This window comes from Mastomys coucha, unplaced genomic scaffold, assembly GCF_008632895.1.
Source record: "Mastomys coucha isolate ucsf_1 unplaced genomic scaffold, UCSF_Mcou_1 pScaffold18, whole genome shotgun sequence".
NCBI lineage: Eukaryota > Metazoa > Chordata > Mammalia > Rodentia > Muridae > Mastomys > Mastomys coucha.
The window spans coordinates 3,639,766-3,662,318 of record NW_022196900.1 but is presented as its reverse complement, the minus strand read 5'-3'; the positions used below and the strand labels follow the sequence as shown (position 1 = coordinate 3,662,318).

The 22,553-nt window shown below is 46.9% G+C and overlaps 2 protein-coding genes across 2 annotated transcripts; one reads left to right on the top strand and one right to left on the bottom strand.

Annotated features, from left to right (window-relative positions):
* Positions 1–2,580: 2,580 nt before the first annotated feature.
* Positions 2,581–10,828, bottom strand: LOC116095867 (uncharacterized N-acetyltransferase DDB_G0290199-like). Its single transcript, XM_031377130.1, has 2 exons — positions 10,719–10,828; positions 2,581–3,090 (listed from the first exon to the last, which is right to left on the bottom strand). Exons 1-2 carry the CDS (start codon positions 10,723–10,725, stop codon positions 2,855–2,857), a joined length of 243 nt encoding a protein of 80 aa, XP_031232990.1. The 5' UTR covers positions 10,726–10,828; the 3' UTR covers positions 2,581–2,854.
* A 2,095-nt stretch (positions 10,829–12,923) lies between these two features.
* On the top strand, positions 12,924–14,067 carry Ccl21 (C-C motif chemokine ligand 21). The gene is made up of 4 exons (XM_031377128.1): positions 12,924–13,072; positions 13,161–13,281; positions 13,376–13,558; positions 13,642–14,067. Exons 1-4 carry the CDS (start codon positions 13,006–13,008, stop codon positions 13,670–13,672), a joined length of 402 nt encoding a protein of 133 aa, XP_031232988.1. The 5' UTR covers positions 12,924–13,005; the 3' UTR covers positions 13,673–14,067.
* Positions 14,068–22,553: the final 8,486 nt, after the last annotated feature.

Genomic DNA, 22,553 nt, shown 5'->3' with positions numbered 1-22,553 from the left:
CGTACATGTGTTTACCTACATATATGTACCATATGAGTATCTGGCTCTCACATTGAGCATCAGATCTCCTGGAGCTGGAATCACAACCAGTTGTGTAAGCTGCTATGTAGGTGCTGGGAACAGAACCCAGGTCCTCTAGAAGAACAGCCAGTGCCCTTAACCACTGAGCCATCTCTCTAGGCCTCATTTGGGGTTGATTTAATTGTTTTAACTTACATGGCCACTTACTAGTCTATAACACAATTAGTGCAATGCAAATATAAAAGCTAGGCAGGGATATATGTAGGCATGCATGCAGAACAAGTGTGTACACAGCCATTCATAAAGGCCCATAGACTGGGATGCTTTCACTATACACATTATACACTGTGTTTTGTCCATTTTTCATGTATCTCTCTCCTCTCTCTGTCCCCTGGGGTTTTACTGACAGCTCTGGCTGACCTGGAATCACAGGGTAGAATAGGCTAGCCTCAGAGTTTCTTCTGGCTCTGCCTCCCCAGTACTAGGATTGAAATCATTAAACCACCACACTCAGTGGTTAATTCTGCATTTTTTTAATACTTATTTTGTTTTATTTTATGTGCATTGGTGTGAGGGTGTCAGATCTCCTGGAACTGGACTTACACAAAGTTGTGAGCTGCCATGTAAGTGCTGGGAACTGAACCAAGGTTCTCTGGAAGAGCAGCCAGTGCTCTTAACCACTGAACTATCTCTCCAGTCCCATTGCTGTCAGTTTTTAAATGGCTAACTAAAACAGCAGGTAGACATACTTTAGAGACCTGTCTAGGTAGATGTAAATGTTTAGTGTGACTCATTTTCTAATCAGATTCAGCTCTCCAAGGGCAGAGGCAGAGTCCATTCCCATCCACCTAAAGGTGCCTGTCTGTGATCTGCAGCTCTCTTCTGTATTCTGTCAGGCCAGAGCCAGAGGGGAAATCACACAGATGTGATAATCTAGTAGGTCAGGTGCAAAAAGCAAAGAGACTTCCCCCTCCCCAAAATAATTTCTCTGGCCCAAATATCAGCCATGGGTTTATACCTCATAGAGGCCCACCAGCCAACACTCTTCTGTCTCCTCATTTCTGGGATTGATGAGCCCTACAATCCAAGATGTGGTCATCCACAGTACAAGAGAGGAAAGGGGGAAAATACTTAAATGAAAGAAAACACCAAGGTTAAATCAGGCTGTGTAGATAAACCTGGTAATAGGATGTATAGGCTACCGAATCCTGGTGCTGATGCCAGAAAAAAAAATCAGGAAGGTCCTCATCTGATGCCAGAAAGATTCCAGAACGGTACTTAAGGATCACTAGTTCTCCATCGGAAGCTTCAGATTTACAACTTGCAATCCCCCTGGGGCAATCTCACAACAAAGGTATCTCTCTGCCTTCTCACCATCAGACACTCTACTACATCATCTCAGTCAAGCATTCCTGACTTACAGAGAGTACCAGAAACAACAGCAGAAAGCAACACCCACCTCCAGTCCCCTACACACACACACACACACACATATACACACATAGACACAGATACACACATTCATACATATACACACATATACATACATACATACATACATACATACATACATACATACATACACACACGCGCATACATACACACATACACACTCCTCCTTTCACTGCTCGGTAGCTTTATACTCACAAGAAGTCACCTTCCAGTGGAACACAATCATGTCCCACCTTATTCCTCAAAGACAAGACTAGGTAAGACAGGCAGAAATTCAGCTAGGTCTCCTAGGCAATGTGCTGTAATCTCAGTAACAGAACAGTGATTCCAGGCAAGGCCATCAGGGAGTGAGTGAAAATGGGGACGTATAAGGACTGGGCCTTGACGTGCTTTTGCTTTAAGAAACTGGAGGATTTGGGGTTCAGTGTAGCAGTAGAGTGCTAGCCTGAGCTGTGACAGGCCTTGTGTGTGGTCCCTAGAAGTGGGATGGGGGTATAAATCTGAAACTAGAGGAGAAGCCAATACACAGAAGACATTGAAATGTAGTAGCCCCTGGAGAGAAAGAGAGAGAGAGAGAGAGAGAGAGAGAGAGAGAGAGAGATTTTCGAGAAGAAAGTGATAAATGGCATGAGGTGCACCTGTCTGCCATGTGAGGCACAGACATCCAATTTAGCTGCAGAAAGATTATTCACAGCCTTGAGAAGAACAGCCTTGGGTGAGTGAACCACACAGACATAATGGAAAGGTATCAAGAGAAAAGTTTGGAGGGTTATGCCTAAAAACTCCAGTATTGGGGGGATGAGAAAGGAAGATGGTGAGTTCAAGGGTAGTTGGGGCTAATAGTGAGACAGAGAAGGGGGGAGGGAAGGAGAGAGAGAGAGAGAGAGAGAGAGAGAGAGAGAGAGGATGGAGAGAGAACTGGCTTTGCTCCCATAAATAGAACACAGAATTAATGCGTATCCCTAAAGAATCAAAAGAATAAAGTTTCTTCATCAATTAGTGTAGGACAATGACTCGGGGAAGGGGAATCTAGGAAGGGACCATGGCTTCCCAGGAGTGCCAAGCCAAGGAAAGAATGAAGGCAGAAAGGGGCTCTCTAAGTTAGCATAAACATTTCTATTTGGCACAAACATTTGGTGGCAGCATAAGAACCCAGATAAGAACACACGAGAGGGTAGTTGAAGTTGTTGTTTGTACATCTGAAGCAGGTGTTCGTGGAACATAGGAGCCCCAAGAGAGAATCCAGGGGAAGTACTGAGTGCCCAGAGCCTAAGAGCACCAGAGTGCTCAGGGAGCACTGCTGTCTGGGGAGAGACCCAGGGAGTAGGGGAATGAGGCCTCCCTAGATTCTCATTCACTCCTCAAGGTCATAGACCATACTCTAATTAATTAAGGGAGAGACTTTCTGTTTTTGGGTCCAAAAAGTATTCTCATTAATGCTTAGTGGCCACCAAAGAGCCCTCAGAATATACTGCTGCTGCTGCTCCTGCTGCTGCTGCTGCTCCTGCTGTTCCTGCTGCTGCTGCTGCTCCTGCTGCTCCTGCTGCTGCTGCTGCTCCTGCTGCTCCTGCTGCTCCTGCTTCATTCTTCCAACATGACATAGAGAGGCCAAGAACTCTAATGGAGGTGGGAAATGCTGGGCTTAGTGTTGATATGGTATCAGGGATAAGAGAATGCTCTTGGTCTTAAGAAAACCTATCTTCAATAGCCAGCTCATCAAGCAAGTAAGAAGTAGACAAAGGCTTACTAAATCCAGCAGCACACAATTGTTTGGTATTACATGTCCACAGTAGAAAGACCACGTGGCAAAAACACGGAGATGCCCTTACTTTGAATGGTAGATGACCCTGCACATAAGGGAAGGAAGCCTGGGCCCTGGTTGGTCCAGAGGGCAGAGAGGACAAGACCAGGCCTGCTGAGCCAACATCCTCCCAGGTGCTTTCCTGAAGCATCTTCAAAATGGAAAGGAGGTCTTGTGACAGGCACATCCTCTCTGCCTGGTGGCAGCTGGGCAGAGAGCCACAGATGGAGGAGTCTGGGGCAGAAGCCAATAAAGGGAATTGACTCAAATGTCATGGTGGCCCAAGGTAGGAAGATGGGTTACTGTGCACACATCCTGGCTTAGGGTGGAGCAGGTCCTTCCAATGGCTCTCCTCAGGCTCCTGCCTGTCACAATCTATCATGGGCTCATGCTGCTGACCCACCTCCCACAGCAAAGGGCTGGAGAGATGAACTGCAACAGAGACTTTGGGGATCCTGAGTTCTCGACAGAGAAGTGAGCTAGAAGACAGAGGCAGAGTCTATGATTTAGCAGGATGCTGATGGAGGACAGAGCCTTCCCATCCCTTCCCAGAATCCGTGCACAGCCCCATCCATTCCCTTCCCTTAGACTTAAGGGAGAGAAACTCTGAAGCAACAGCCTCAGGCAGGCACAAATTCAAGAATTTACATCCTTAGATTTAGTGGTAGATGCCAGGAATATATCAGTGCTTGATTAGGAATGTGAAGGTCACTCCAGTACTTCCTGACATGATAAACAGCATGGGCCTTCTAGAACAATCTCTCTTAGCTCTCAAGAAGAACGTTTCAAAATAACATGGACAACATGGGGCCCCACCCTAGCTAAAGAGTTATTGACAGTTGATGGCTGCTGGGACAGGAAAAGAGAGTTTCAAGAGTTGCCCTTGGTAAGTCAACTAAATTCCAGAGGTTGGCTCCATGGTCCTTAGTTTATGGGCTGCACAAATTGTACTCAATAGGATATAAAATAGATTTAAAGGAGACATGAGGTTGGGGGGGGGGTGGGGATGGGTGTAGATCTTGGGTGGGTCTTGGAGGAGTTATAGGAAATTGTGAGCGCGGCTACAATAAGTACACTGCAACTCAGTGGCTGCCATGCTCAGGTCCCTTCTACTATGCCTGCCAAGCCCCTAGGGCCTAATCCCCAACTGGACTCTGGAGCCAGGCCCAACAGACAAAGAACAAAAATGGTTCCTTTGTCCACTGCAAAGAGAGGAAAGAAAAGATGACAATGTTGAGGTCTGTGTGAACAAGAGTTCTTACAGCAGGCAGGTGCTGGGACACAGGACAGAATTATGCCTAATAGGACCGGGCATGGGGAGCACTGTCTCTTCTCATACCCAGAGCCTGAGGTTGGGGCCTGTGAGCACATGGTTGGGAAGAGAGCGTGGGGAGAAGAGGAAGCCTGGGAACAAATAGGAAAACATCTTGTTTCCAGGAGGGTGGGTGCTGCCAACTGCTGCCCTTCTTGCCTTCTCCCTCTCCACACATCTCCCAGCCCCTGCCCAGGCAAGGAGCATGGGGGATTTCCAGAGTGTAGCACTTCCAAGGTCAGGCCTGCTTCAGAGGCCAGAGGGCCAGGGGCCTGGGCAGGCAGCCTGGCCCATGGGAATCCAGACAGCGGGAAGGGAAGCCATTATTTGCGGTAAATAGTGCTGGCAGCTGGGGTGTGTCAGGGGGGATGGAGGGGGTGTCAAAAGGAGAGTCTGAAGCAGACGTGTGGAAACAGAGACCTAACCACACAGGTTCATATGACAAAGTCAACCGTGCCACTCAAAACTGAATCAGACCGTGAAAAATCTCATCTAGAAAGTTCAACTTACATAGACTCATGAACACCCTAAGTCTGACATGCTGGAGCAGACACAGGCAAAGATAGTCATGCAGACAGAGAGACGGGCTTACACACAAAACTTATTAGCCAGTCATAGATCCACAGATACGAATGCTGTCCAAACCCATCCTTTAAGCACCTCTTCCCCAATAAGCCTCTAGCTTTCTTCTCACCCCTCCTTCCTTCCTACTGAGACCAGGTCTCACTATGTAGCCCTGGTTGACTTGGAACTCACTCTGTAGACCAGGTCAACCTCTATCTCACAGAGATCCACCTGCCTCTACCTGCAGAGAACTAGAATTAAAGACATGCCAGCATGCTAATCCTCCTCCCTCCTTTAAATCAGGTTTGTAACTTCTATCTTATTGCCTGTCCTTAATGGGATAGCCATGGATTCATGTGTATATTCTGGTCTCAACAACTTGACAGTTAGGTCTTAAATATTCACCAAAAGAGGGTCTTGCCCAGTGGCAGAGCCTCATATGTGAAAGCCTTTGGTTCAATCTTGAGTATATGGGGGGGAGGGGGAATTCAGAACAGCAATGACCCCTCAAGCAATTCTTAACTTGAGAATGTTAATGATGTCAAAGATAGGTGAACGCCAGAAACTGTTCACACAGACAGACTCTCTTTTAAGACTTAACAAAGTCAGGACATGAGTTCACAACTCTCTTCAGAATTCCATCTACTACTCAATCTGCATCACCATAAAAGGCCTCAGTTTACCCAGGGTTCCATACCTGCAGACTACTGACTACTCCCCTGCCCCATAAAGTCTGATAGAGCAGATACAGGGGAAGAACAAACCAGGCAGACATGCCCGATCCAGGTCACCCCTAGGGAACCACCAAAGTCCCAGGTGCCCCAGAAGGGGGCCCTGACACAGGCATGGTCTCTTTTATAATTCTATGGCAAGCTTTAACATTAGCTGTGATCCCACTGCAAGCCCAGCCTTATAGCCCTACTCCTAAACCAAACTCCAGCCTCATTCCCAGAAAGAGAAGGGTGGTGTGGTAAATGTCAACAAGATGTATGAATGGCCAAATGAGCCTGACATAGAAGACTTTGGTGTTCCTCCTCCCTGGGACCTGGGTGGCCACCTGCCTTACTTGGATAGCTCTAGGGAGACTTACAGTCTCACACAGAGAGCTTAGAAAGCATCCCAGCCAACTCCCCCCATGTCAGAACAGAATTGCACATGGCACATGACCGTACATCTTTCCCTGGATTGTCTTAGAAGTTCAGAACCAACCTCCAACATACAATGTAAACTTAACCTCAAACCCAAAGTCAGTGTCCGATTCTATTCCCTCTTCAAAAGACCAAACCAAGATATATTAGCCTTTATCACCAACAACCGCAACCCAGTTTGAAACCCCACGCTAACATCAGCAGGATCCTTCCCTGTGCTGGCCATAACTCTATTCTAATTTGCACCCAGATCAACACCGTTCTGGGCATCCATCTAATTCCAAACCCAACCCTGAACAGTTGCACGCTGAGTAACATACACCTCTATGCCAGGCACACAACTTTCACAGCTTCAGGGACTCAATGGTTCCTGCTGACATGGCCACCATCGTTTTTGTCCACAGGACACGTTATTCCTGGACGGCTCGCTCAGTGCTCTGCCGGGAACCCAGGAGCACCAAAGCACCCAGGCCTTTTGACCCTGGTTGAATATGCAGACCCACAGGTCCTGGCCCACCCCAAACCCTCTTCCAGGATTAGCCCAACCCTTGAGCTGAAATTCCCACCATACCCTCCCCTTGGCTCTTGTCTGCCAAACTTAGAGGGAGCATCTGCTGCCCTGGAGCCCCCGAGTAGACAGGAGCAGGCAGGCACAGAGCTGAAGCGAATGTGGCTATTCCAATACGGGGATTTCCAGACTCTTGCAACACCTAAGACGTCTACCCCAGAATGGCCCCAGGTACCAGCCGCAGATAGGTAGTGGACCTGCTGAAAGAGAGGCTGAGAGAGGCAGCAACGCACGCGGCTCCTTTCTCACTTGCCAGGAACTCAGTTTGTGTGTCAGCTGTCTTGTTATTAGCGCTGGCATCAGCCACGGTGCCTGCCCCACTCCTTAAGCCCGAGTACCCGTGTAGAAATCCTCTGCTTCTGGGCCTCCGTGGGGCTGCCAATCAGTAACCACCTGAGGAGTCAAAACTTTCACATTGCGGACTGGAAAACGTTAAGTAGGCGCCTAAACCCCAGATCGACACCCATTGGTCTCTGTCCTTTCCGTACTGTTTACACGCAGTCTGGCTCAGGGACCCAAAGCAGTTCTAGGATGTAAACCCTAGACCTCCATGTCTATGTTGGGCTTTAGGTGGGGCTGTGGGTTAGGATGAGGCCGGCAGCTAAAGACAGAAGAAGATCAGCTGGACATAGATCCCTGGAGTCCTGAGAAAAGTAACAATACGTTCCTCATCTACCACATTTGGGGGGGGGTGGTTCTGACCCCATCAAATCTTCAGTTACCCACAAGGCCCTTCCTTTAGACTCGAAGCCCAGGAGCAAGCAGGAAGACCACCCCACCCACTCCCACCCCTGCCCCTGCAACCCCAGGATGGAACATCTCTTTCAGGCTATTCTCCCTCTGCAGGCTCAAGTTCAACAGAAGAGGTTCCTGGTCTATGCTAGGAAGAGTTTTCAGGATCCAGGAATGTGGGCAATGATGGGACTTGAGGGGGAACCATATACTGCAAATAAGAGCATAAATAAATAAAGGCACACCAGGATCTTGGGTGAGAGAGAAGCACCTAGGTATTTTAGGAATGGAATCCACACGGTCCCCTTTTCACTCTTCATCCCCCCCCCTTATGTTCTGTGCTAGGCTGGAAAGCAACCCTCCTCCAGAGAGGCAACAGGGACATCATTTTCTCTGGTCACCTTTGTTCCCTCCCACGAGCTCTTGGCCCATCTGGAGTGTGGGATGGGAGCAGAACCGGCCCAGGTGGCTCTTTCAGCGCCACCCATCAAACGCTCGGAATTACCTGGACAGCCTGGTAAAAATACAGATTACTTGGCTCTGTTCTGAGAGTCTATTTAAGCTGATCTGGGATGATGACAGATTTGTTATTTTTAACAAGCTTTCCAGGGGGTTCTCAGTGCAGCCAGTTTGGGAAAGAGTGGAATTCAGGGTGACTGTCATCATACCTATCTCTAGGCTCTGCTATCTTCCTTTTTAGAAAAACGCAGAGATTGCAGTTACTGCTTTAGGGTTCTCTAGGGAGCCAAACGGATAGGAGAGATACATATTCAAAAGGATATTTATTAGACTGGCTTATACAGTACCATCTGGGCTACTCAACAATGACTGTCTTCACACTGGAGAAGCTGAGAGCCTGGCACCTACTGTCCACAAGGCTGAATACCTTAGCATGCCAGTCTGGCACTGATGGCCCAGCAGAGTCCCTGAGAGCCACTGGTCTTAAGGTTGGAAACCAGAAGAATCAAAGTTCTGACATCAGCAAGGAAAGGCAGTGGCAGCAACAGAGTAGATACACTCACCAGCAAGACTCAAGGCAAGCAGGCAAAATGTAAGACTCTGTTGTGCCTCTGATCTCCTTTTATAGCTGGACAGTTACTGAAGGAGCTACCTACTTCAAGTGGGTAGTCCTGTGTCTATGATGTGTCTACCCACCTCAAGTGGGTAGTCCTGTGTCTGTGATGTGTCTAACCACCTCAAGTGGGTAGTCCTGTGTCTGTGATGTGTCTACCCACCTCAAGTGGGTAGTCCTGTGTCTGTGATGTGTCTACCCACTTCAAGTCAGGAAAATCCCAGGACTGGAGAAATGGCTTGATGAGTGAAAACTTTTGTCTTGAAAGCCTGATGGCCTGAGTTCAATCCCAGAGCTCACGAGAAAAAGGTAGGTGCAGCTACATGCATCTGTAGAGCCAGAATTCCCATAGTCAAACCGGAGGAAGAGACAAGACACCTCTGCCTCAACGAGGTGGAAGGCAAGAACTGTCACTCCAGAGTTGTCCTCTGACCTCCATACTTGAGCTATGGCACATGCAAGCTCACATGCATGCAAACTTCATCTCTCTCTGTGTGTCTGTCTCTCTGTCTCTGTCTCTCTGACTCTGTGTCTGTCTCTGTCTCTGTCTGTCTCTCTGTCTCTTTCTGTCTCTCTCTCTTTCTCTCTCTCTCACTCACTCACACACACACACACACACACACACAATTAGTTAATTAAAAAAGAAAACAAAAACCTTCATAGATATTCTCAGAGGCTAACCTTATTCTAGATATCCCCTCACAAGTGTGACCAGAGGTTTATCTCTTAATTCCAGATCCAGTCAGGTTGACAACTAAAATTAACCATCAGAGAGGCTCCTGAGAGCTCAGCATGAGTGCCTTCTGCTCTCCAAGAGGACCAGAGTTCACTTCCTTGAACCCGTTCAGGGTGACTTACAACTGCCTATAACTGACTTCAGCTCCAGAACATCCACTTCTGGCCACCTTGGTACCTACATGCATACACAGATCCATACACATAAAAAATAAAGCACAGCTCTAGTGTGGCTGTACACACCTTTAGTCCTAACACCCAGGAGGCAGAGACCGGTATATCTCTGTGAGTTTGAGGCAAGCCTGGTCTACATAATGAGTTACAGACCGGACCAACCTACATTGTGAGATTCTGTCTCAAAAGGAAAAGAAAGAGAGAAGAGAGAAAGAAACGGAGGAAGGCAGAATGAAAGAATAACCACCACTGCTATTCACGACCTTCTTTGTCACCTCCACAGAGGAGACAAATACATGGAAATTCAAATTTTTCTAGTGCCAAGATCTAGGTAAAAAAAAAAAAATCCAAGACGACTTGTCTTGTTTTGTTTTGTTTAAGACAGTGTCTCTCTATGTAGCCCTGGGTGTCCTAGAACTCAATTTGTAGACCAGGCCGACCTCAAACTCACCGAGATCTGATTGCCTCTGCCGAGCACTGGGATTAAAAGCATATGTTCTCTGATTCATGACATATTATCTCTTACTTTTCCTCAGTCATCTTCCAGGAAAACCACCTCCTTGCTAGCAAGGACACTCCATGTCCTGCATAGTGTCTCGACCTGTTGGAAACCTCAGCTCCAAGGGCATGGTTTTCTCCCAGCTCTTGTGACTAGTCCTTCTTCCCTGTAAACCATCCCAACAGTACCCCACTCCAGTGCATCCTCTTCCCCACAAAAGGAACCCCCAAATATCCAAGACTTTGGAAAAGTCACAAGTAGATGGCACAGTCCTCAACATGGGCCATCAGTCAGGCATGGTGGCACACTCCTTTAAACTCAGCACTCAGGAGGCAGAGGCAGGTGACACCTAAGGTTGTCGCTAACAGTGACATCAGCCTCTGAGAAGCCTAAAAATTGATGTCCAAAGATCCCAGATTATAATGGTCTGTGTCTCCTATAGCATCAGAAGCTACAAAGACTCAAAATATAGCTCACTCAACAGAAAAACAAACAAAAAACACTGAGACGAGAAACATTACTGAGAAAGCCCAATCGTCGGGCACATTACCAGAGAAGTTTACATTGTTGTTACTTAACTCCCTTCAGGTGGCTGGAGGGAACTCTGGGCAGAGAGGAAAAGAGAATCTGGGAACCTTACCGTACATCCTTGGGAGTAGGAGGTTTAGAAAGCAGTGTATGAAACTGCTGAGGACAGGCAGATGCAGCACTTCACAGCCTTAATGAACTATTTAAGAGGCAGAAGCAGGACCATCCGAGTTCAAGGCCAGTCTCATGTCAGGTAAGACAAGCACCCAGGTGTGAGGATGGAACTCAGGGGTCTGTCTTAGCTGTTAGGACAGACTGTAAGAGGACAAAAGAAGAGAAGCAACCTGAAAAAAAAAAAAAAAACCAGTACACAGAAGGAAATGATACAGATGAAAGCAGAAATAAATGAAGTGAAGAATCAAAAGAAGATAAAGAAAAATAAAAATCATTAGAAGGCAGAGTGGATTTTGTGAATCCAAAGCCAGCCTGTTCTACATATTTGTTCCAGGACAGCCAGGGCTACATTCAGTGACCCTGTGTCAAAAAATATTTTTTTTATTTTAATTAACAAATATCAAGAACTGGATAGACAGCTCAGTGGTTAAAAGCACTGGCTGTTCCAGGACAGCCAGTCTCAAAGGAAAGAAAAAAACCAGCAAAGCAAAACAGAGGGTGTTCTGTATGATTCTGTTCCAACCTAGGTGAAACGGATAGATTCCAAACTCACAAAAACTACCAAAACCAACTTGAGAAGAAATGCCCTTTCTGAATGGATCCATACCAAGTAAGGACACTGAATAAAGAATAACAATTATAAAATACCAAAACTAAGAAAACAGCAGGTGAATTAAGTGTGAATTCTCTTGAACATTTACAACAGTTTTAACATCAACTGTTCTCAAAGTTTTCAAAAATCTGAAGAGCTGGCATTCCCGAACACATTCTCTGAGGTCAGTGTTACCTGATCCTGAGGCTGGAAAATGAGGCTACAAAGAAACAGCAGACCAACCCCCATCCCTTATACATGAAAACACAAAAGTCCTCCACAAAATAATTTAAAAAACAAAATTCAGCAGCATAGTAAAGTATTATATACTATGACCAAGTGGGGTTTGCTCTCAGGTCACAACAGTCGTTCAAAATAAAAGGTCATGTTAACATGAAGGGGAAAACGATATGCCTACCAAGAGTGTAAGCTATAGGACAGGGGGTGGGCAGGGGAAGGGGCCGAAGGAGAGGGAGAGGGAGAGAGAAAGAGAGAGAACCATTAGCAATTAATAATTCCAGCACTCAGAGGCAGAGGCAGGTGGATCTCTGTGAGTTCAAGGCCAGCCTGGTTTACAATGTGAATCCCAGAGCAGTCAGGATTACATCTGACACCGTGTCTCAAAAAGTAACAACAACAACAAAATTCCAAAAGGAAATAAAGAAAACAATTACATTTATAACAGCACCAAACAGAATACTTACAGAGAAACTTAATCCAGTAGGTATAAGACTTATACTTTGAAAAATATAAAACATTCTAATTAAAGCAGGCCTGAACAAAACAAAAAGCTATCCCTTATTAATAGATTGAATTTTAATTTTACAAAGATAGCAATAACAACATACGTGGTCCTCAGATTCAGTACAATATCTACTAGAATCCCTAGGGAGGAATGGAAAGGGGACAGCTGGGTAATTATAATCTCAAAAGCTAAAAGAAATAATAATAAATAAAACATAAGGGGGGCAGAAAGATGGCTCAGTACTTCAGGAAAGGTGCTGCTTTTGCAGAAGAAGGTTCAGTTCCCTGCACCCTCACCTACCACTTCCACCCAGAGCCACACAGAGATACACATTGTTTCAAAAAGCAGAGGAAACTTTGACCGGCTTGGATCTGTTGATGATCTTTTCAATGCGATGTTGTGTTAATAACATCACAGCTTATAGGGGAAGAGGGGGGAAGTTGGGATTCACAAAACTTTTAAGTTTTGTGCACTTCTATCAGGAAAGCCATAGAATGAGAGGATGCGTTTGCACATCATGTGTCTAAATTAAGGCCTAGTGTCAGGGATATATAAAGAACTCCTAATCATTAGCCGGATGATTACTCGCTGAAAGGAGAGGAGATGTGTGGGGCCTGAAGGACAGGGAGGAAGCAGTCATGCTTTGGGGACAGTGGCTGGAAGGACCAGCGAGAGGCGAGGAGATGAACAGTGAGGAGCTGACCCTGTATGCTAGAAAAGCTCATCTGATCCAACTCACAGGAAAAGGGGGGGGGGGGGCGCGAGGGAAGCGAAAGTCTCAGACTGCATAAATAGGCTGCAAGCCAGTCGCAGCCCACACACAGACCCCAGCTTGTGGCTGTCCATCTCACCTACAGCTCTGGTCTCATCCTCAGCTCAGCCACAACCATGGCTCAGACGCTGGCTCTGAGCCTCCTTGGCCTGGTCCTGGCTCTCTGCATCCCCTGGACCCAAGGTACCAAGCAGGGAGAGGCTTTAGCTGGGGAAGGGAGCCGTAGAGACACCTTATAAGCTGCCGCTGGGTCTGTGCACCTACCTTGCAGGCAGTGATGGAGGGGGTCAGGACTGCTGCCTTAAGTACAGCCAGAAGAAGATTCCCTACAGCATTGTCCGAGGCTACAGGAAGCAAGAACCAAGCTTAGGCTGCCCCATCCCAGCAATCCTGTGAGTGTGCTGAAAGGGTGGGCACAGGCTGGTGGTTGAGTTAGGGATGTGTGGTGAGCCAGACTAAGAAAGCTTGCTGCCCTCCAACCCTCAGGTTCTCACCCAAGAAGCACTCTCAGCGTGAGCTATGCGCAAACCCTGAGGAAGGCTGGGTGCAGAAGCTGATGCGATGTCTGGACCAGCCTCCAGCCCCAGGGAAACAAAGCGCGTGCTGCAGGAAGAACCGAGGAACCTCTAAGTCTGGAAAGAAAGGAAAGGGCTCCAAGGGCTGCAAGGGGTGAGGCCGCTGAAGGGATGGGAAGGGGAGCAAAGAGGAGCCTCCCTCCGCCTGCCTCTCACCCTTCTCTTCTGCCCTCCCAGGACTGAGCAGACACAGACACCAAGAGGGTAGCCCAGTGACCCGCCTGGAGCCCAGGAGAACCTCCACGAACTCCGAGCTGGGTGCTCCACGGTCCAACTCACGGGCAAAGAGAGAGCTAGAAAACAGAAAGACTCAGGGGGCCCAGAGCAGCCACCTCATGCTGGCTTTGCCACACCCTTGTCCTGCTTCAACCATCACATTTGCACGACCGGATATCCCTTTCTTACCTGGCGGAGCCGCCTTCCCTGGGATAGACCTAGAGAGTCAGAAGAAAGACTCTCCCAGGGAATGAAGGAGACAGCAGGACTGTCCCCTCTAGGAGGTCACTCAGGTCCCAAGACCTGAACTTGCTCTCTATGGCGCCCTCCCCTTGTCCTGCACCTATGATTTATACCTAACTGAATAAAAAGCTGGTCCAGCCTCAACCCGTATTCCTCAATTCCTGGTATGTGTGTGTGTGTGTGTGTGTGTGTGTTTATGTATGTGTGCGTGCATGTGTGTTTATGTGTGTATGTGTATGCATGCATGTGTGTATGTGTGTGTTTGTGTATGTATATGTGCATGCATATGTGTGTATATGTGTGTTTGTGTATGTGTGTGTGCATATGTGTATATATATATATATATGTGTTCATTTGTGTGTAGGTGTATTGTGTGTATACATGTGCTGTATTCACATTTGTGAGGGAACATGAAGAGGCCAGAGGAGGACATCAGATATCTTCCTCTAGAGCTCTCAACTTTGTTTTTTAAGACATTCCCTCATTTGAAGCTAGGGTTCACATTTCAACAAGCCAGGTAGCCAGCAAGCTGCTAGGATCCACCTGTCTCCACCCTGTAATCTTAGGGTTACAGGGACATGCAGCCATGCTTGGCTTTTACATGGGTGTTTGGGGATTTGAACCCATGTCCTTCTGATTTCACAGCAAGTGCTCTTATCCCCTGAGTCATCTCCTCAACCCTCTCCTCTGGTTTCTTGAAGCCAAAGACCAAATCTCCTGGAACAGGTCTTTGAAAGCCCAAGATTCAAACCTAAGTCCATCTTGCCTTCAAGAGGACTCAGCCCGGCTTCCCTCGACCTCTTCTTAGAGAGGAGACCCACCTATCCCCAGGCAGGAGCAAAGAAAACCACTGATGAGCTGTGACTATGTGGGGAAGCATGGGGACAGATCCTGGAAGATAGATAAGAAAGCCAGGGACCTAGGAAGCCAGTGATGGCTGTGGCACACATTTCCACAGAGCCCAAGCTGACTGCAGCATTTACCACTTACAAAATTATCAAAGCACCTGCATATGCCCCTCACTCCTCATGGGGCTGGTGAAGACAAGGGACCCCACTAGTCTTTGTGCACTCGGGGGTGATATTAGCCTACAAACTCTGATGTGCACAGCATATTATAAAATACTGAACATAAAAAGTGCGTTATAAAGTGTCTCTTTAATTAGTGACTCCTACTCCTATACCAGAATGCTAGCAAAAAAAACTTGCCATCACGTTCTCCCTCATAAGGGAATCCCTCTCTCAAAGGCTGTGTAAAGTTCCTAGAACACTGAAGCCCAGGTGAGACCTCCTACCTGCACCCATCAACCCCACAGCCATGCCATCTTGGGACGCAGCCAAGAAAACTCTGACCCCTGTGGTCCCCACAGGCTATGCCTCTTCAGATATATGCCAAATTTGAGAAGTGGGAATTTTGACACTAGAGCCACTGAACTTTGACCCAAGTGCCTCCCCATACCCCTGAAGTCATCTGCCTGCCACTTCCCCATCTGCTAGGGATTAGGGCCAGGTGTCAACAGTGGCTGGACCTGCAGGACAGTCACCTCCACAGTCTGGAGAAGCCCCTCCCTCTCCCGGCCCTTCAGGTTACTCCCTCTTCCCGGGGTTACTTTAGAGACGGACACTCACAAAAGGCAAAGTGGCCTTTCATATCTAGAACCCTTTATTCCCAGCTCTGTCCAAACTCAAGTCTGCTCTAAAGCAAGAGGAAAATCAGGTGGAAGCAACACCTAGCCAGGCCTGTTGGTCCAGGACTGTAATCCCAGCTACTTGGGAGGCTGACCCAGGGGGATGACACAGTAACAGCCAGGCTGCAAGGTAAGTTCAGGGTTAGCCTAGGAAATAGTGCCCAGCTTTTTCAAAGAATTCTTTTAAGTAAAAAACATGGCTGAGATTCGAGCTGAGTTGTAGAACGCGTGTTTAGAATGTGAGAGGCCCCAGACTTAACATCCAGTACCAAAGGAAGAAAGGAGGAGAAAAGAGGAGAAGTTCACTAAACAACTCACCGTGGTTATGTGACTGGTGCTTGCCTCAAGCCCTGCTCTCCATTAACATACAATCCTTTTTTCTCTTTTTCTTCAGGGAACGAGGGGCCACTTGTCTATTTCTTTAACAATTTTGTCCAGTTCTTCCTTATTCTCATAAAATATTTCTTCAATCACACAAACATACTCATAGCTTTAAATTTTTTTAATGTTTTTTTTCTTACAAGAAAGTGCCAGAATCTTGTTCTAAGCAGCATCATTCCCCACCCCCACAACTTTTTTAACTCTTAAGATATTTCTTCTGGGAGTCTGCTTCCCATGTCCAAATCCCTGTAACTATTGGTTGATGCATGCCGAGTGTCATCAATAGACTTCTTGATATAAAAAGTGAAGATTTAGCCCTCTCACCAATGTCGACCACTCTGCCTTCTGTGTGTAATGCCCGCAGTCCCTGAATGACACCATGCTCTGTTTATATTACTAGGACTGTGCAGACATCCGTTCACTGGCGAACAAGGAGTGACGTGTGCATACTTCTTACCCCTCCTCTGTCACTCAGTTTTCCCCTTTTCTTTACTTCTTTTTAAGCTGTTTTGGGGATTTAACCAGGACCTCAGACATGCTGGCCAAGTGCTCTATTGAAATACTTTCAAGCCCTACTTCTGGCTTTTTGTTTTTCTTTTACTTAAAATTTAAATTTGGGGGCTGGAGTGATTGCTTAGCGGTTAAGAGCACTGACTGCTCTTCCAGAGGTCATGAGTTCAATTCCCAGCAACCACGTGGTGGCTCACAACCATCTGTAATGGGATCTGATACCCTGGTTAAATCCCCAAAACAGCTTAAAGAGAAGTAAAGAAAAGGGGAAAACTGAGTGACAGAGGAGGGGTAAGAAGTATGCACACGTCACTCCTTGTTCGCCAGTGAACGGATGTCTGCACAGTCCTAGTAATATAAACAGAGCATGGTGTCATTCAGGGACTGCGGGCATTACACACAGTAGTGTGTCTGAAGAGAGCAACAGTGTACTCACATAAAATAAATAAATAATGAATAAATCTTTTTTAAAAGATTTAAATTTGGGGGCTGAAGAGATGGCTCAGAGGTTAAGAGCACTGACTGCTCTTCCAAAGATCCTGAGTTCAGTTTCCAGCAATCACATGGTGGCTCACAACCATCTGTAATGGGATCCAATGCCCTCTTCTGGTGTGTCTGAAGACGGCTACAGTGTGTGTAATCATTTTTTAAAAAGATTTAAATGTGTTTTCAATTTAGTGTGTGCATTTGTGTACATGCATGCAGTGCCCAAGGAGGCCAAAAGAGGACATTAGATCTCCTGAGCTGAAGTTACAGGCAGTTGTGAGCTTCTTCCATCCCTCTTCTGGCCTCCATGGGACACCTGCACATGTCACATAGATAAACACACACACACACACACACACACACACATGCCTACATTAAAAAATTAATCTTTTAAAGGTAAGTGTTACAGAATATTTGAACCTGTTTCTAGTTGTGGTGTGGCTCAACCCTTAGCACACACCTTTCATCCCTCTGCCTGGAATACAGACACACCTTAGTACACATCTTTAACCCCAAACAATGAAGGTAAAGTTAGTTTGTAGAAGGAAGCACCCATGTTTGAAAGTGATGTCTAATTGAGGGGCAGAAAGAGTGATGAAGCAGAGAAAGATCTGACAGAACTGAATACGCCCAACTCTCACCAGAAGAGAGAAGAAAGGGAAGCTACTTAAGGGAGAGACAGACAGTCCAGGAAGAAGAGAGTACAGTACAGGATACAGTAGAGTCCTGGAGACAGTGCAGTAGGGTTGAGAGGGAGAGTAGAGCAGCAGAGAGGGAGGAGGAGGAGGCAGCTTTACTGGGATGGATGTGCAGAGAAAGGGTGCGGAGAGAGAACAAGCTAGGCACAGGTGAAGATAGAATGAACCAGAGATGAGAAAGAGCCAGAAGATTAGAACAGATTGATAGAGTTAGTTTGAGGCCAAGAAGAGCAATTCAGGAGAAGCTGAGAGAGAATCCAGATTGAATCAGTCATCTTGGAGAGGAGTTTGAGCCAGAACAGCTGCATTGAACCAGCCCGTTAGAGTTCAGAAAGAGCTAGGAAAGGCTGAGTTTATTCAGCAGTAAGTCTCAGAGGCTGGACACCATTTCCGCCTAGATTAGATTGTACAGAGGCTAGGCTTCCAGGACTAGGGCTAGGTTAGTTCAGGAAGGCAGTGAGCCTCAGAGAGGACAGTTATTACCAGGAGAATGAAAGCTATTTTTTACAGGTAACACTAAACTGCTGGTTAGAAAAAGAAACACTTCACCAAAAACCTACTCACAAACCATGAACAGAAACTATAAATCTGAAGGATTTCTCATGGCTCCTTCCTGTATACAGCGGTATCTACTTCACTGAACACTGTGCCAATGGGCAACAGAAAATGTAAAAGGAAAAACAATCGTTAAGTGTTCTCTAAACTTTACAGAATTGCCCTCTAAACATGAGAACATTGTAATCTCTGGAATCTTGTGTTTTCTTTTTAGCTCTGAAGTACTAAAGTATCTTATTTGTTGGTCTGTTTATTTAGTGTGTGTGTGTGTGTGTGTGAGCGCGCGCGCACATGTGCACGCGCATGTGCACACACATGCACTTGAGTATGGATACCATGACTTAGATGTGAAGGACAGAAAGTTCTCTCTCTGCCTCACAGGTTGCAGGTGTCAACCCAGGTCACTAAGCTCCACAGTAAAACCCTTTCCCTAATGATCCATGCTTCTGGCCCATTTGTTGCTGTTCATTTTAGCCGAGGTTTTCCTACATAGCACAGGCCAGGCTTAAACTCACCACGAAGCCTAAGCTGGCCTTGAGTTTGCTATCACCCCACTGTTACAGCCTTCTGAGTGTTAGGATTATAGGTTTGAGTCGCCATAGTTAAGAAAACATCTAATGCTTTTTTGTATTTTTAAAGTTCATTTGGGTGTGTGCTTGTGTGTGTGTGTGTGTGTGTGTGTGTGTGTGTGTGTGTGTACACGTGCATGCAGGTGCAGGTGCATGAGCCTCAGCACACACAGAGAGGGCAGAAACGGGACACATCAAGTGTCCCTTTTGGTTTTGTTTTTTAATCAATCTCCACCTATTTCTTTGAGGTAACGTTTCTCCCTGTACCTGGCACCCTTGTTTTCTTGGCCAGGCTGGAAGCCACCTCAACAATTTCCTATTTCCCTCTCCCTTAGAGCTGGAGTCACAGATTTGTACATGGGTACTAGGATCTGGTGGCAAACTGAAACGCCCCAGACATTTGTTGATACTATTAATTTTTGCTTTAGATACATTGGTTGTGATAATAGTGTAATAACATAAATCAATTCAATATTAAGAGACTAAGCAGCCACACCTCTTTTGAACCTCCTTAAGGTTCAAAACCATACAGAGCCACGGGCAAGGGGAGGGACACGCCAGTGGCTCCGCCACTAGAGGGCAGCAGCATCGCCGCGGTCCTAGGTTGGCTAAAGACGAAACAGCCCTGGCTTGCGTGCTTCATCTTTGTGGAACTAACTTGTCTTTATTTTTTGACGTGTATCGTGTTAGAAAAGATATTTATTATTTATCTGCCCCTATCTAAGAAAAGAACAAATTTCTTTTCCGCTCGTCGAGTTCAAGCCTTTGATCAGGCACAGAGCGACAGTTCGTCTCTCCGGAAACCTCTGGGAATAAAGAAACTTTTGCTTAGAGTGGGTTCGGCTGCTAAGTAATTTAGGACGCTGGAGGTGATGGGAACTTCCTTCAGCCTTTAAGTCAAATATTAGTTATTTCATGTCGCCAAAATTTGGTACCATGGATTCGGGCACATCAGGGTGTTTGGGTGGGGACCATGGAGGTAAACGCCTTCTATTCACCACCACCTTCTCTCCTAGTTGAATACCCGTAGACCTCAAAGGCCTGGATGGGGGATCTGGCACTAGGACTTTTGGGACAGGAGCCCACGCTGGACTGCGAGCCCCACCCCCTGTCTCGCCCTCATCCAGTCCCCGGTGTTCCGTGAGCCCTTGGCGAGGAGTTGGGAGCCGACATAAGACTTTGGAGAAGCTAAGGCCTGCGCAGTCTCAGAGCTAATCTGCCTGGACCTAGGAGTCTAAAGCCATCCTTTCCAGGCTCGGCGCGCCCTCTGCAGGCCTGGGAGTAGAAACACTGGTTACATCAGCCAGCTTAAACCACCAGGACACGCACTCACTGGATCCTCTCCCGTTCACCTCGCATCCTTACTTCCACAACAAACTTTATTAATTTCCAGACTCAAGTAAGAGTAGAGAGTTCCTTATCCCAGACGCAAAGGCCTCCTCTTCCAATTCTCCCTGCTCTGGTACAAGGATTTGGTCAAACTAGGATGCATGAAGACAATGCAGGTTCCTTCGTGAGCAGGAAGCCAAGCTGAGGTATCCTAACCTGGCACAACTTTACCAGAGGTCATCCTGAACCAGGAGCCTCACAAAGGGAGCTTGGCTTAGTCGCATCAGAACTGAGGTGGTCGTCCACAGGCTCCATGCATATAGTCAGAAACATTTCAAACCTACCTCTGTGAGCTGCAGATCTCTTCCCCTCCCCTCCCGCCCCCACCCCTACTCTAAATGAAATCTAAACCAATGGCTGGGTATGGATGAATGAAAGCAGCTAATATATTAGAAGAGGAATCGCTAGATCGGCTTGCATAAGATCACTGGGGGAGGCCAACAATGCTGTCTTCACTCTGGGGAGACTGAGAACCAGCTGACTGCTCAGTCGACTAGGTTGGGCGCTTCTGCAGCCTCTGATTGGCAATGAAGGGCTGGGGAATGCCTGGAGAACGGCCATATTGGAGGAAGGCTGAAGAAGCTGAGTTCTCTGGACACAGGGAAAATATGGCAGCTTTGAGGTAGGTGGACCCAGTAGCATGATGCATAGGCAAGCAAGCATATAGCAAAAGCTTTCCCCGGGGTCCTCCTCAGATCGGGCCCACCAACAGAAGAAGCTGCCCTGCCCACAGTTACAGTGGGTCTTTTCAGTTCAATAAGTCCAACCAAGAAAACCCTCCTAGGTATACACAGAGGCTTATCTCAAAGTAGAATCCACACCCAGTCAAGATGAACCGTCACAGCGCCTGTGTCCTTTCCCTCTCTGACGTAATAGTGGGACGTTTCCTCTCACTCCACTTGCCCCCTCCTTCCCTGATTCCTTTCCACCTCTCCAACTGTATGTGTGCATTTGCACATGTGTATCTGGGTGTGTGTCACTTGTGCATGTGTGTGTGGAAGCCAGAGGCCAATATTGGCTATCTTCTTCAGCTACTTGACACCTTATATTATTGTAAAATCGTGTGTGTGTGTGTGTGTGTGTGTGTGTGTGTGTGTGTGTAAGAGAGAGACAGAGACAGAGTGTGTAAATATTCGGGGAAGCTAGAAGAGGCTGTCAGACAACCCAGATCTGGAGTTACAGACAGTTGTGAGCCAACTAATAAAGTGCTGAGAACTGGACTCCAGTCTCTACAACACCAGCAAACATTCATAACCTCTAAGCTACCATCTTATTTTCTGAAACAGGGTCTCCCACTAACCCTGCACTTCACTGACTCTGCTAGACTGGCTAGCTAGCAAGCACAAAGGATTCACCTGTCTTTGCCTTCCAAGGGCTGGGACTCCAGCATTGTATCACCATACCTGGCTTTTGTGTGGGTGCTGGGCGTGCAAACATATGTCTTTGTGCCTGCACAGGAAGCACTTTCCCAACTGAATCATCTTACCAGCTCCCCCCACCCCTGGTCTTTTAATGCTGGCAAGCCTCAAGACTTGGAACTTGGGACCTCTTCTACCTACGCTCCCTCTCTTGGTGATCTCATTGTCTTCAGGCCTTAAATACCACCCGAATGCTTCCAAATATGTATCTCCAGATAACATCTTCCCCTGAACTCCAGACCCACACCAGCTACCTACTTAACATTTCCATGTATGTATCCAGGATGCAGCTTCAATGTAACCAGTCAGAACTGAGCTCCTGGTCCTCCACAAACCCACTTCTTCGCAGCCCTCCACATCTGAATAACTGTCCCATCCACTGATTTCTTCTTGCCTCTGCTTTCTCTAGAGTCCTTCACTGAGCCCCAGTCCGCTGGTTCTACATTCTTTCCAGATCTGAGCACGTCTCAGCAGCTCCAAACACCACCTGTCTCCCCTGAATTACTGCAATAGGCTTCAGCCACAACTCCCTGCTCCATGCTACTTTGGTTTAGTCTATACTTAACAGCTAAACGGAATCCTTTAAACATTTAGTCAAATCATGTCGGGGCTCTGCTTGTCCTGCTAAGGGCTCAAGTCACTCAGCGAAGTAGAAACCTACAATGGCTGACAGACATGCACTGTCATTTCTCATTGTCTGTCTCCTATGCTCTGCTCTTTTGGCCTCAAGGCTAGTCCTCACACTCTTGCTTCTTGGCCTTTGAATCTGTTGTTTTCTCTACCAAGAACATTTTTCCCAGAACTCTGTGTGGCTCTCTTTCTCCTTCCTTTCCTTCCTTCTTCCTTCCTTTCTTTCTTTCTTTCTTTCTTTCTTTCTTTCTTTCTTTCTTTCTTTCCTGTCAATTCTCTGTTTTTATATCATTAAAGGCTCCTCTGA